The 14,142-nt window shown below is 33.6% G+C and overlaps 2 protein-coding genes and 1 pseudogene across 2 annotated transcripts; 1 reads left to right on the top strand and 2 right to left on the bottom strand.

Annotated features, from left to right (window-relative positions):
* Nucleotides 1-572: 572 nt before the first annotated feature.
* LOC120132428 lies at nt 573-4,491 on the top strand. The gene is made up of 7 exons (XM_039149188.1): nt 573-693; nt 1,484-1,595; nt 1,687-1,757; nt 2,043-2,330; nt 2,536-2,578; nt 3,524-3,629; nt 4,272-4,491. Exons 1-7 carry the CDS (start codon nt 670-672, stop codon nt 4,330-4,332), a joined length of 705 nt encoding a protein of 234 aa, XP_039005119.1. The 5' UTR covers nt 573-669; the 3' UTR covers nt 4,333-4,491.
* A 2,378-nt stretch (nt 4,492-6,869) lies between these two features.
* Nucleotides 6,870-7,475, bottom strand: LOC120132406. Its single transcript, XM_039149170.1, has one exon. The coding sequence runs from the start codon at nt 7,473-7,475 to the stop codon at nt 6,870-6,872; it is 606 nt and encodes a 201-aa protein (XP_039005101.1).
* A 2,025-nt stretch (nt 7,476-9,500) lies between these two features.
* On the bottom strand, nt 9,501-12,285 carry LOC120132369 (annotated as a pseudogene).
* Nucleotides 12,286-14,142: the final 1,857 nt, after the last annotated feature.

Genomic DNA, 14,142 nt, shown 5'->3' with positions numbered 1-14,142 from the left:
AGAATTATCATTGTTTTCTCCTTGGTGGATCGAAAGAAGTTGTAATTTTATTTTATCATAGTGAAATTCTTCTACCGTTGCCGTAGTTTTTATAATATATTATTTAGGGGTTTTCCACGTAAATTTTGTGTTTCTTTTATATTCATTTTTATTTTCTCAAATTATCAATTACGATTTTATTATATCTGATAGCCGTCTTCCGCAACCTAATACGGTGCACTTACACAGATTATTCAAAATTATAAAATGTGTTTTGTCGGTCGTCACATCTAATTTTTTATTGAGGTGATATTCATATTTTAATTTATATATTAATATATTGATTATAAAAGATAAGAGGTATTAATATATTTTTTTTTTGTAGGGTTTATGCTTTTTATATAATTATTTGTAATGGATAATTTTATTAATATATAGGAGTAAGATGCAGATTTGTAGGTGTCGGGACTCGGGAAGTAGTAACAAGGAGCCGTTTTCTGCGCAATACGGCAATAGCGCCACCTTGTCTTCTCAGCCATGGAGCATCTTTACTTTTCCTTTTTCCTCTCCTTTATGCTCTGTAAATATTTAGATTTATAAACTCGCAGTTGCATTCTAAATCAATCAATAAATCAATTGATTTTTTTTCCTGTCAATAAGATTCTTTGTTGCTCATTTCCTTTTTCTGCAATGGCCGCTAAATCGATCGAGGAGGTGAGTTATTCTTTTTGGATTACGTGGCTCTTAGATTCTCTTCTGTTTCTTTTACGAAACTGAAGCTGTTTTTGGGAAATTTCGCTTCTGAGTTTGGGTTAAATATAAAGAAAGTTCCTTTGCTTCTTCTTGAGCAGAAAGAATCTTTGCTAGAATGCTTAGCTACAATAAATGTGAGGAAAAAATAATGGAGATATTTTACACTAATAATCTGTTTCCCGTTTCTTAGGAATTCCCTTGTAACTGCATATGGTTGGTTGAAATTTCATGGCTGTTATGATCTAGTTTTTTCTCTCATTGCTTTCTCCATAAGTGAAACATAAATTCTTGTTTGGTGGCTGCGAAAATGTAGGAAAAGGAAGATAGTTTGCCTTCAATTCTTGCGTTCTCCTTTTTTGGGTTGGGAGTGGGAACTTAGAATGGTATAAGTATTTTCTTTAGTTTCTTGTTAAATGGGATTGCTGTAATTTTTTTTCCGAGATATTTTTCTATGGCAACGGAAACCTAGATTTTTATTTTTTCCATTGCTGAATTCCTATTTACGATTCTAATTATTTTGATTTATTTTCTTCAATTGATGCAATAGAAATTCATTATCTCTGAAGATTGGCAAATTGTATATAGATTTCCCTTTTACGTTCTAATGGAAATCTTCCATCACCATGATTCTGGAAATGAAAATAGAAAATCTGCCTTGAGAATGAAATTAAAAGTGTTTTTCTTATTTGTTATGCCATCTTTATCGAAGTTTATTTTGCAAACGCTTTAATTTTAACACAGTTACTTCCAGGGAAAACCATTCTTATCAGGGATGGTTGGAAGCACCAATGTACCCGTTAACATTTCATGTTTTGAGTTGATTAAGCCAAGCTTTGACGAGACCAACCGCCATTGTTCTCTCGGTAAGGATATTCGTGATAGATATGATATTAATTGCCTGACCTCAGTCTGATATTAAGCATGTGCAATGAATTCCTTTTCTTGAAATTTCAGATGTCTTGCCTATTGTAATAGAGAAGACTTCATTTCCAATGAGAGAAAAATGCAGCTTAAACACTGCACGTGTAAGTCCATGTTAGACCATGTGTTGAGTACTTCAAATTCATTCCGAATGAGATTTGATGCTTCAGTTTGAATTCCTTCCTTATTTTATTGTAGTTTCCTTTTTGAGTTCTATTCTTGTTATTTTCTAAACAGTATTTTTGGTCCCATTAATCTCTGTTTAAAAGCTAGTTCTAACTTTTGTTTTTTCTTACTGATAAATTATCTTAAAACAAAACTTCAGTAATCGATTGACTTGTTTTCTCATTGTTTCTATGCTTCTATTTATTTTCAATCTCTTTGTGCAGGGCCAAGATGTCTATAGCATTTCTGTGTTGCCGGAGGAAGGAAAAACGAATCCGAAATGTACACCGCAGTTAACCTTTTTGAGCCTCTTAGAAGTTCCTTTTTCGTCTAAAAAACAGATGCGTTTGGATGCTCAATTGAGTTGTCACAACTGCATCGACTTGAAAGTGGATAGTGAAGATGCTTATTCATCATGCATTCTGGACATAAACATCAAGAAGGAGATTCCTGACATACTTGCATCCAGTGATGAAATTGTTGGAAATTCAAAAAGTGAAGGTGTACTAAAGGTAAGTTTGATATTCCTATCTTTATAGCATGAGTTTTAAAGCAAATTTCTCCTTTTTAGAGGGCATATTCAGTGAAGCACAGATCATACACTTAGAATGGAATATACAAAATTCAATTATTTAGTCATCAAAGCCCTGATAGTTTTCCTTGGGTGTTGGACTTTTTCTTTTTCACTCTTACTAATGTTAGATCTCAATGAAACAGCATTTGCAGAAGGTGCTGCAGAGACAGTCAAGCTTAAATATAGGTGAGAATTCACACAGCTCTGAACTGTTAATGTGTTAATTTGCAGGTCTGTAAACATATTCTAATACCTATTTGGAACGATAGTGTTCCCATCTTCCTCATAATCAATGGAATAATTTTCCATTTCCTTGATGTGGTTGGTGATTGCTTTATTTTGCATAAGAGTTGCTAGTTTCTTTTAAACAATAAACCATCCAAAAGTACTGAATATTGAGTTAACCAAGCTGTTATAAAACAGTTCAGGTTTCTAATGTTTCATGCCCATCATTCAATGTGGTGGTTTATCAATTAAACTTCCATTTTTCAATGGGAATTCCAGCAGCTAGCAGAAAAAAGAGGTTCCCATGGTGATTCATGATGATTGCTATTAGAGTCGAAAACATGTGAATCTTCTTGTAGTGAATTTATAAGCTAGATCTCTATAGTGAATTGGCCCTAGTGATGATTCCATTTGTTTAACTATTACTTCAAAGGGTTTTGAAGAATTCGAAGATTGAACTTTATTTAGTCATTTCTCCTGATCAGTGAACTTTTTTAGCTACACGAGTGTTTTTGGAATCATATGCTAGCAGAAAAAAGAGGTTCCCATGGTGATTCACGGTGATTGCTATTAGAGTCGAAAACATGCAAATCTTCTTGTAGTGAATTTATGATCTAGATCTCTATAGTGAATTGGTCCTAGTGATGATTCCATTTGTTTAACTATTACTTCAAAGGGTTTTGAAGAATTCGAAGATTGAACTTTATTTATTCATTTCTTCTAATCAGTGAACTTGTTTTAGCTACACGAGTATTTTTGGAATCATATGCTACCTTTTATCTGCAGTATTTTTGAGTTTCACAAGTAGGAACTGTCCAGGTCTTTTGGTTATGCATCTTGCATGTTTTATTTTTAATTCCTTTGGTACCACCTTTGGAACATAAACCCCAAGCTTGATTTGAACAGAAAAATCATCGGCCGAGAGGGTTCAAGATGCACCAATGAACAGATGGAGAAGATATAGACGAGCTGCATCATTTGATTCAAGGAAAATAGTCCTATTCTCAATCTTGTAAGCCCTTGAATTCTTAGCAAACAAAGAGTTTGTTTTTGAACTACATATTTTTCATAAGTGGTTCCATTTAGTAATCTTTTGTTCAATATAAGCATCTTCGAAAATAACCCAATTAGTAACAAATTCCATGGTTCTACCGTGATTGAGCAGTGAATAATATATTACTAAAAACTAATTGGAACAGATACTCAAAAATGAAAATATTTGAGAGCTAGTTGACCACTACGAAGGAAAGATTTTGCTTAGAACTTGTAGGTTTGGGATGTTAGTGTGATCGAACACAAACCCTACTACTCAATTATAAGTAATTGAGTTGAAGCCGAGCATGAGAGTGGAGCTCATTTTCACTAGTTAAACGAGCTTTCATTGAACTTAACTGATCAAGTTTGAGCAATTCAATTTTCGTGTCCTGAATTTTGAATTGAGCTTGAATTTCTTACAGCACGTACTCTGCTAACTTGGTTACACCCTTACTCCTAACCTGACGGGAACAGTGAAATTAGGTTTGCTGCAATTGTTATTGGCTTTTGGGCAGTGACAGCAGATTGTATTCAAGTTCTACCATAAGGTTTTCTAGTCCTAACAGTAATCAGAACAGTCCCTTTCAACCAATGACATTACTTTCTTTCTTTGGTTCAGGTCAAGTTTGGGGACATTGATATTGATTTATCTGACGTTGAGAGTTAAGGCAAGCTATTAACAGGTTCGGGTTTTTGGATGTGAGCACCGGATACGGTTATGTTCATATTTTTCATAGATTTATATCCTCTACTCATGTCTGCCGCCTTCTACTTTATGCTTTTGAGCATTTTTTTCTTGAAATTTCTTGAGAACTTGTGTGTTTTGAGAACAGGTGCTTTAAGTTCAAATGTCAACAAGTTTTCCATCATATTTTTCAATGTAAATATGAAGCTTTAGTATAAAGTTGTACTTTTATCATTTGCCAAATGAGAGTTTTACAATTCTGGAGGTTGAAGAGTTGTGCTTAGAACTATATACGGTAATTTTGAAGGACACATTTTAAATACATACTCTAAAAAACAGAAAGTAGAATAAACGTGTTTCTACACATTTAACCGAGTTATTAGAGATCACAACACTCAAATTTTACTTTTCAATTAAATATTAACCGCTAGCTGCGGTACGGATACAAAAAATTTACTAGAAGTTGCCCAGTATTGATACTTATAAACTATACGGATATCACATGAACAAATACTGATATTTTAAGCTTACAATGTCTATATTTCTTAGTAATATTCAAAAGATATTAATACTGCAAAAACAATATTTATATCAAATAGCAAAAATAATCTCCTAAGGTCCAGAAAATCATCCTAATATGGCTCAATTCAACCCATAACCCCCAAATCAATCCCCAAAGCCAATAATGTTTTACTTGCATCATTTAACAACATTTAGAATAATTTCCATCGTAAAAATCATCGCATATGAGTCAATTCATGCGACTTGACATCTTACACACTAAATATGCATTCCAACTTATAAATCTGGTTCATATGAATATGCCAAGAACAGAAATATATTATCTTAAGTCAAAAATACCAAAAAGGAGGCTCAATGATCACTTCTTCAAGCTTTTTCTTTGCCTCTAGCTTGAAATGGTTATCTCACTTCTTTCGCTAGATAAACATGTGATGGAAAGGGTTATAACACATCTAAAGGGTGAAAGACGCATAGAATGAAAGCTCATAACTCCAAAAAAAAAATATCTCCAGGAGTCTCTTCTTAAGTTAAACCCTTCTAAAATCCTAACTCAACCCTCAACCTTCTTTATGGAATTTGTATCTCAAAATGAAGTTTATGGTATGAAGAAGAAGGTGTTTACCTTAAAAATAGGTTCTAGCAACACCAAGAATCAAAGATGATGAAAAAAACCAAGAGAAAGAGAAGAATGATTAAGTAGACAAAAGGTAATCAAATGAGGTCACTTGACCCTTATATAACCAAACCCATGTCTGAAATAAGGCTATAAACCAAAAAAATCTAATTTGTTTCCTTGAAAAAGTAAAATGGCTCCTTTGGTCCTCTCTCTTTTCTCCCTTACCCAAAAACGCCCCTTAGACCCGCTAACTGTGTTCCAAATTCTCTATCAAGGTCAACCCTTAACTAACAACACAAAACAGCTTAATCTATATTTCTCTATCCGGGTCAACCCGCGAACGTTGACTCGAAAATTTCGGGTCATTACATAAATTACACATTAGAAGCAATTTCGGGTCATGGATGAGAGAAGAAAAAATTCACTGTAAACATAGAGATAACAAAGAGTTCAAATATATGGAATTCCCTACTTACTAAAAACCTGATATATTTCACAAACATAATGTACCAATATCCCAACAAAATCTCTCTCAAACATAGATTTCAGAAGGATTACTTTTCTTTAATAACTCTCTCTCATAATTCAAAAAGTTAAAACTTACTTCATATTTATAGAGTAAAATATTTGGTTACAAAAGAATTTTATTATACAAGAATTCTTATTTAAATAATTTTAATCACCAAATAGTTTTTAAACACTAGAATTATAACCAATTTTATTTTAATTATCAATTAAAATGTGAATAGATACATAAAAAAATTAATATTTAATCAAGGAAGTCATGCTCAAGAGAAACTATAAGAACTTGTGTGAGACAAAATAAGAAAATACATGCAAGTTTCGTGGTCGAAGCACAAGCAAGGGTACAAACTCTAGATTTGACAAAATATTTGGGCTTTCGACACGTATTCCTACAAGGCTCACATTTAGATTAAAACTAAAATAATTATTATATCATAACTTTTCCCTATCTTTATTAAAATTTAAATCAAAATTAAAGATTGATAATAAAGAAAACATAAAATTAATGGTTAAATAGATAAAAATTTATTTCAATATCAAAATAGAAGAGATAATATTAACAATCAATTGATATAGTATGATATAACACTAAATTTTTTAAATAATGTTAAAGGTTCAAATATTGATGATGGCGAATGGAGTAAATTAGATTTGGAAGTTGCTTCATAAAGAGACTTACAAAATCTAATCTAAATTAATCAATTAATAAATTGAATACTAATAGTTAATTAAAAATAGTATAATTTATCCTAAAAAGTAGAATATATTAACCTTTTATATAAACATTAATAATTCATCGAACATAACATACACAAAACTCCTTTCGCTCAATATATATAGCCCATATCCCTAGTGGTTTGTCCACTGTTTTATAGTCCTTCCATGGCAGCTGCAATTGCAAATATTTCATAATCTGCAGCACAGTTGCACCCTACATCAATGCCTTGGCATCCACAGCCATCATAATTGTTCTTCATCCTTTGTTTCTTCTTCTTCTTCTTCATCTGCTTCTCGATTTCCGCCATCGCCGGACCTTGAATCAATTTTATTGATACACGTATTGAAGGAGGCTTGACACCAGTTTCAACATCCCCACCATTCATTGTGACCAACGTAAGCCAACACTCGTCAACCTCCATGTTTGGTGATTCAAAAACAGCCTTCCATGGCATTTCGGCTCGGCCCAAAACCACCGACTTCCCGAGTTTCCTCCTCCTCCGGAGCTCAAAAACTAGAGTCTGTTGCTTGAGGTGGTTAATTGATTCTTCAGATGCTGAGCATTCCAACGAGAAGGACTGGTTCCACATGATGAATTGAGATGAGTTTGTGGAGATTTGTTTGGTGTTTAGTTGGATTTTGTTGTTGTTTCCTGCAGGGAGATAGTATCTGATAAAAATGTTTCCATGGGATTTCAGCTCTATGTTTTTAGCTTCCAAGATTCTCAGTTCACAAATCAAATGAGCTGAAGCTCCCATTGAAGACGAAGAAAAATGCTTAATATTTGATTGCAGAAAAAGCCTTGGTTTTGCTGTGATTGTGTTTATCTGAGACTGATAGGTTTTATATTTATAGGGCTAAAGAAAGTGGAAAAGAAGTGGCATAGTGGAAGAAAGTGCATCAGCCACCATAATTTCCTGGTAAAAAAAGGCTCTTATTGATCATGAATGGCCAGAAAATCTTAATTCGACCCTTGCACTTTCTAAATTACAATCCAACAAATCCTAAGTTTGAAGAATTGACTTCCATCAGCCACTCAGTCGCCAAAAAAGTTGATTATCCTTACCCATTTCATCCCTTCCGTAAAGTTATATTTTTTATGGTTCGAATGCGTTACGTATTTAAAAAGTTCGTCACATGATTAGAATCGTCATCAATCGTTTTAGTTAAATACGACCGAATACTCATAAGTTTGGTCTGCGTCTACATTAAAATCATAGTCGAATTCAATAGTTAGTTACGTGTGAGAAATATTAAAATACTTCACGCCGCTTAAAATTAGTACACTCAAAATAATAAATTATCATGTTTTTTAAAAGAAAATTTAAATGACATTATAAAAGAATATATATATATATATCAATAAAAAACAATAATAATAAATATATTGATGGGAATACACAACCTTTAAAAATGAAACTATGAAAAGAATAATAATAATAATAATATGTCAGTAAAAATAACATTAATAATAATGAATGTAATTTATAATTTTAAACAAATAAAAATTATAATACATTTATTATTGGGATCAATATGTAAAAACATAGAAGTTAAACATGTTAAAACAGCAAAGAAACATGCAAATTGGATCTAATTATAATGACCTAAAAAGAGGAGGGAATTAGGTGAAATTTCCCCAAAATAGAGAGAATACCAAATCCTAATTGGTCGGGTCACATGCAGGTTAAAACGCGGGTGTAGGTCGTCGGCCTAAAACATAAAAACAATACCGTTTCAGAGTCTAGAAAGCCCTCCCAAAGAAATCACTGTTGTAATTCAAATATGTAGTTCAGTGTAAAAAACTCTTAGGGTACGTTTGGTTCACGGAATATAAGATTATCAGTGGAAATAAAAGATTATTAGAGAATATAATTACTGAAAATATTGTATTTTGTGTTTAGTTGGTTTAGTAAGAATGTAAGATTATCGTGTTTGGTTAAAAAAATAAAAGATTATTAGAATGTATATTTTATCAAATTATCCTTATTATATAATATTTGTTTTTTAATGAATTCAATATTACTATAATTAATTTATATATTTTCATTAAAAATTTTAAATTCAAAAAATTTATATAATTTTTTTTACAAAATTGAAAAAAAATAAATAGGTTTAATGAAATGATAAAATTTTATTTTAACCCCTGAACTTCATATAAAATTATAATTATGATTTTTTTTTAAAAAATCTAAAATAGTTTAAGAATAAATTTGTAATTTAACCTTCATAAAATTTTTGTTATTCAACGACAGAAAAATGATAATTTTGAAAAAAAATAATTTTTTTAAGGGCATTTTAATCCAAAACGCCAGTAATCCAACAATACCTAAGGGAATAGAGGTAATCACATTTCCGATAATATATCTCAAAAAATTACTGTTGGTAATAAAAGATTACCGAGAATAAGATTACCGTCCAACCAAACGGGAGAATGTAGATTCCATTCCCCCGGTAATAGGATATTATGTGAACCAAGCGGGCCTTAGGGTTTAAATACACATGGATTTTAAGATCACTCATAAAAGGCTAAAAGCTATGTGATCCAGACACTAGTATTCATTTTTCGGAAATCATTTTGTACGACAAATATTTGTACATAGAGGGTCCAAATATATCAATAATTTAAAAAATTACGCGTATGCGTATCGAATACATACCCGCATCCAACATTCATTCATCTCTAAGTCCAGATAACATAACATAAAAGCTTTCTACACTCAAAATCTGTAAAACTTTCTACAAGTGAAAATAACTTGAAGAAATGAATGCTTGTAAAACAAGTTTTACCTCTAAAATGCAATGACCAAAGACAAGCTTCCCTTTTAACTTAGATTCTTTATTCAGCCAGCCAGGAGAGCAACTCTAAAAGAAATTAAGCTAATAGCTCTGGAACATGAACAGCCAAATGCCAGATAATGGTAGCTTTTGTTCATGTTTTGCATTCCACATGTTGGTTCAAACATTTATGAGTCCATCTTCAGCGAGCTGCATGTTGAATCAGTGATTTTTGTCAGTAAAATTCAAGGAACTAATACAGTGTTCCGGATTAAAAGCTAAAAGAAACATATGCCTCGCAAGCTAATCAAGTTCAAAATGTAAACTGAACTCGTCATAGCTCAAGGTGACACGATTTAGAACATATAATCTCCTAAACAAATAAAAATTGATTATTACCAGAGCCCATTAGTTGCCTGATATGGTATTAGTTTGATTGCATACAACTCTTCTGTACCTCAACCTGTGATTGGAAGATATGTGATGGGATGAAACTACATGTGCTATAAACTCATGACACATCTAGATGTTTTGGGGGTTCACTGCTTACAGGTTCATATCCTCAAAATGTCTAGATATATGTCAGACAGATGTCGGGGTCAAGTACTTCAAGAAAAAGAAAGAGTTGAAACAACACATATCAAAGAAAATTACTAATTATTACCTTTTAATCGGCAACAGATGTAATAACACCAAACATGTAGAAATGCATTAAAATGTTCAATTTTACCTTTCATTGTGGGTTTGTCATATTTATCTTCCCCCTCATCTTCATTCTTCCATTCACTATCACTCTCGTCATCGTCATCCATTTCAGCCCTTCCGTCATTTCCTTCATCACTTTCACTAGCTGTCTCCCACTCCGAGTCATCTGTATCCGGTCCGAACATGTCACCTGATTGACCGTCACAATGAACACCCCCAAGTTTAATAGCCGACTCTCTAAATAACCAAGCTGCACGCATTTGCTTCTTGACTAATCGTTCAGCATAGTCAGGAACCTTATTTTGCCTCAGCGTGAGATCTGGGTCGTTTGACTGAGAGCATTCATTTATGAATAGAATGGCATCGAGCAAGCTCTCTTTAGCTAACCCAATCATGTCATAGGCCTGAGCTCTTCTCCATAGGCTTTTGGCATGACGGTTCACTGGATTGTGGAGACACAATGCACGTGTAGCATCACTTATGGCAGCCAAGGGTTGCTGCAATAGGAGATGACACTGAGCACGATTACTGTACAGAACAACTCTCTCCTTCTTGGATCTCATTGGGCACAACAATATTGCTTCTGAGTATTTTGACGCTGCTCCGGATATATTTCCCGAAGAGAAAAGCGAGTTCCCTTCAAGCTTGACCACTAAAGCAGCAGCCTGTTTAATATGGAGATCCTCCTTTGGCATGTTCTTTTCCAACTTCAATCTCTGCCTCGAACTCAATAGTTCTTCAATCAGTTCTTTCGTACGTAAACTAAGAGAGCCATATCTTGTCCCTTGTGACTGAATGCATTCCTGAAGAACATTAACAATGGAATCCCCAAGCTTCTTGTGATCACCCAGAGTCGTAATATCCGCTAGGTCTACAAGGGCAGGTACTGCCTTATCTATCACCTGTATAACATATATTATGCGTTTTATGGATAATATCATAACTTCAGAAATAAAATCCAAACAAGTACATAGTGAAATTTCTCGTGGAGGTAAGCTATTCAAAAGATCATTGTACCAACATATTAAAATTTGAGCGTAGAGCTTTAACTTTCCATCTTAAAATAGGTATAAGTTTCTCACCCAGACACGAGAGGAATATACCTTATGCATGTACTTGGATCTTGAAGCAACCAAAGAAGACAATCAATAGCCATATACTGCCAATCATCAGATGAGTGCGCAATATTACACAAATCCTCGATAATACCTGGACAGCTAGCAACAGGTCCCCTGCCAAGCTTATGGTGACAGATGGTTCTTAACAAACCAATACCAGCTGGTGAGTTTTCATTAACAAGTCCACCCCACATTCCCGGTAGTTTTACAAGAAATTCGGGTTTGCAAATGGTGGGAAGAAACTCAGGCTTGAAAGCGAAGCAATTAATGAGTTGAAGGGACCAGCATTGCAGCTGACTAGCCCATTCTTCAGCTTTCCTCGACTCCATTTCAACACCACCCATACCACGAGTAAGCAGATCACAATGATAACTTAGCCTTCTATCAACATTCTGATAAAAGTGAGAGTAAACTATTTCCAGTGAACTCATTGCAAGCTGAATGGAGAGCTCGAGAATTTCTCCATGACTTGCTACAGCAGGAAAAGTGCTTGAATATGTAGCCAAGTGTCCTAGGGCTCGAACTGCCACTCTTTGTTCAACCCAAGTCAACCTCCCTCTCAGAAGCTCAACTAAGGGAGGAATTATACCAGCATGCACAGCAGTTTCTGCAAACTCTTCCATGTTCATGGTGTAGGATCCAATAATATGTGCCGCGTAATAAGGAATGTATATATTTTGGTCATGAGAAAGCCAGCGACGGTTCTTGAAACCTTTCCAGATAAGTGCAGCCATGCACTCGAAAATCCCCAACTCGATGAATTCGGGATCATTAGGATGTGCCATGGCAGTATTCCAAAGGCCACTGATGGGAAGAACCTGGCCATCATCATCCTGTGAAGGAAGATCTCTAAAGAATTTCAGAATACTGGCTCTGCGCTTATTAGGATTTCCTTCTTTCATAACACAGAAAAAGCACCCGGGTATGGACAATTCGGAGATGCCTTATCCATGTTTAGATTGTTATCAGCATAAGAGTCCTATGGCACCAAGAACCCTCACGACACGAGAATCATAAAAAAAAGCCTTAACACTGTATGACAATGATAAATATAATTAGCATCTAGATTGCAAAGGAAGAAATCTTAAAAATTGAACATTTAAAAGAACTTTTAAATACATGGAATATCTGAGTATAGGGACATAACCTTCCAAGGACAATCCAAATACATGGTAAAACCTTCAAGAGTTTGAACATACTTGTGTCTACCACTCACACCCGAATCCAAGTAAAATAGCTTATTGGTTAGTTGATTGAACATTCGTTCCGTGGAAAATATTTTATTTTCTTTCCACTCGTTTCCCTTAAGTAAGCATTTGTATTCAGCTCCAATATCAACTAAAAGAAGGCCAAAAAGAATTGAATAAAGTCAAAATGATTCCATTACTTCTCTAATGCATAAGGTAAGAAATACAAGGCACGAAATGAAGATCATGGCATGAACAAACAAAGGGCATGATTTTGAACTCAGCCAGCACATTTTGCACTCAACTGGATCTGAAGTAAAAGTCATTAATTAAGATCCCAAGTTCACACTAAACAAACAAAAAGCACTCAGGTAACCGAAAAATCCAGCTAAAGAAACAAAGCCCAAAATTTATTGAATCAAAAAATATATCAGTAGAAGACCAAACCTTCGTGGCTTATATGTATGAACAGTATAACAGAACAATGGAACACTGAACTACTTGAAAAATAGCCTAGAAAAAAATACCCAGAAATAAGAATCCACACACACACGAAGAGAGCAAGATGATACCTTGGAAGAATCTCGAAAGGCACGAAAAAAAACTTTTCTTTTTATGTTTTCAATTTTCAGTGATATAGCTTTCAGATCTTTGCTGAAAATGTGAGTTTGAAGAAGTTACGAGAGAGCCGAAACTATGGAGGTGCTTTTGTTTGTCTTCTATCTCTTATGTCTGACTCTGGGTAAGGATTCTGACAGCAAAGTGAAGATCTTACAACTACGGTAATCAAAACTTTTTCTAAAATTTATATCAAAATTTGAAAAAATGATAGGGAGAAAATACGGTTTTAATACAATAGGAAAGAAAGCGATTAGTATTAGTAGTGTCCTAATTCATATTTTTATGGGTAAACTCAAAATTTAGTGTCTTAACTATCATTCCTGTTCTGTTTTAGCCACCTAACTATTTTATATTTCAAAATCATGCGTAATGTTGCATTTTGGTTTAATTTGGATTACCATCGTTAAAAAATTAATAGTGATATCGACGTATCATCATAAGGTAATATCATGTAATCATTAATATTTTTTAAAACTATCACATCAATGGGTCTATTAATTTATTGAAAGTTGTTGACAAAATGAAATCAAAATAAAATGCTAGGTATGATTTTGAAAAATTAATAGTTTGATAACGAAAACGGAATATAAGTGATAGTTTAGGGATTAAAAATGTAGTTTAACGTTTTTCTACTAAAAATATATAAATTCAATTGCTTAGGCGAATGTGTTAACTCACACTGTACGGGTCCCACTTAGAAGCGGCATCTATGAGGTGGTTTGATTGGGTGGTGCTTTGTGTTGGAGACTAGCGCGTGGAGAAATTATATGGAATGTATTTATTTGAAGGGTAAACTCTTTATCAGTAAAGTTTGAGTAAATTTTATTTTTATTGATGTTTGATATTTCATAGTAATAATTTAGTTATAGGGATGGATATAAGATCTGAATCCAATGAGTTTTGATTCGATCCTATTTATGGATGGATTTTGATCTGATCTGATTTAATCGGGTCATATTTTTATAAAAAAATTGGGTTTGTGCCGGGTCGAATTTTTTAAAATGTGATGGTCGGGT

This window comes from Hibiscus syriacus, unplaced genomic scaffold, assembly GCF_006381635.1.
Source record: "Hibiscus syriacus cultivar Baekdansim isolate YM2019G1 unplaced genomic scaffold, ASM638163v2 tig00110562_pilon, whole genome shotgun sequence".
Classification (NCBI taxonomy): Eukaryota; Viridiplantae; Streptophyta; class Magnoliopsida; order Malvales; family Malvaceae; genus Hibiscus; species Hibiscus syriacus.
Note: the sequence above shows the minus strand (reverse complement) of the source record. Positions and strands in the feature narration are given on the sequence as shown.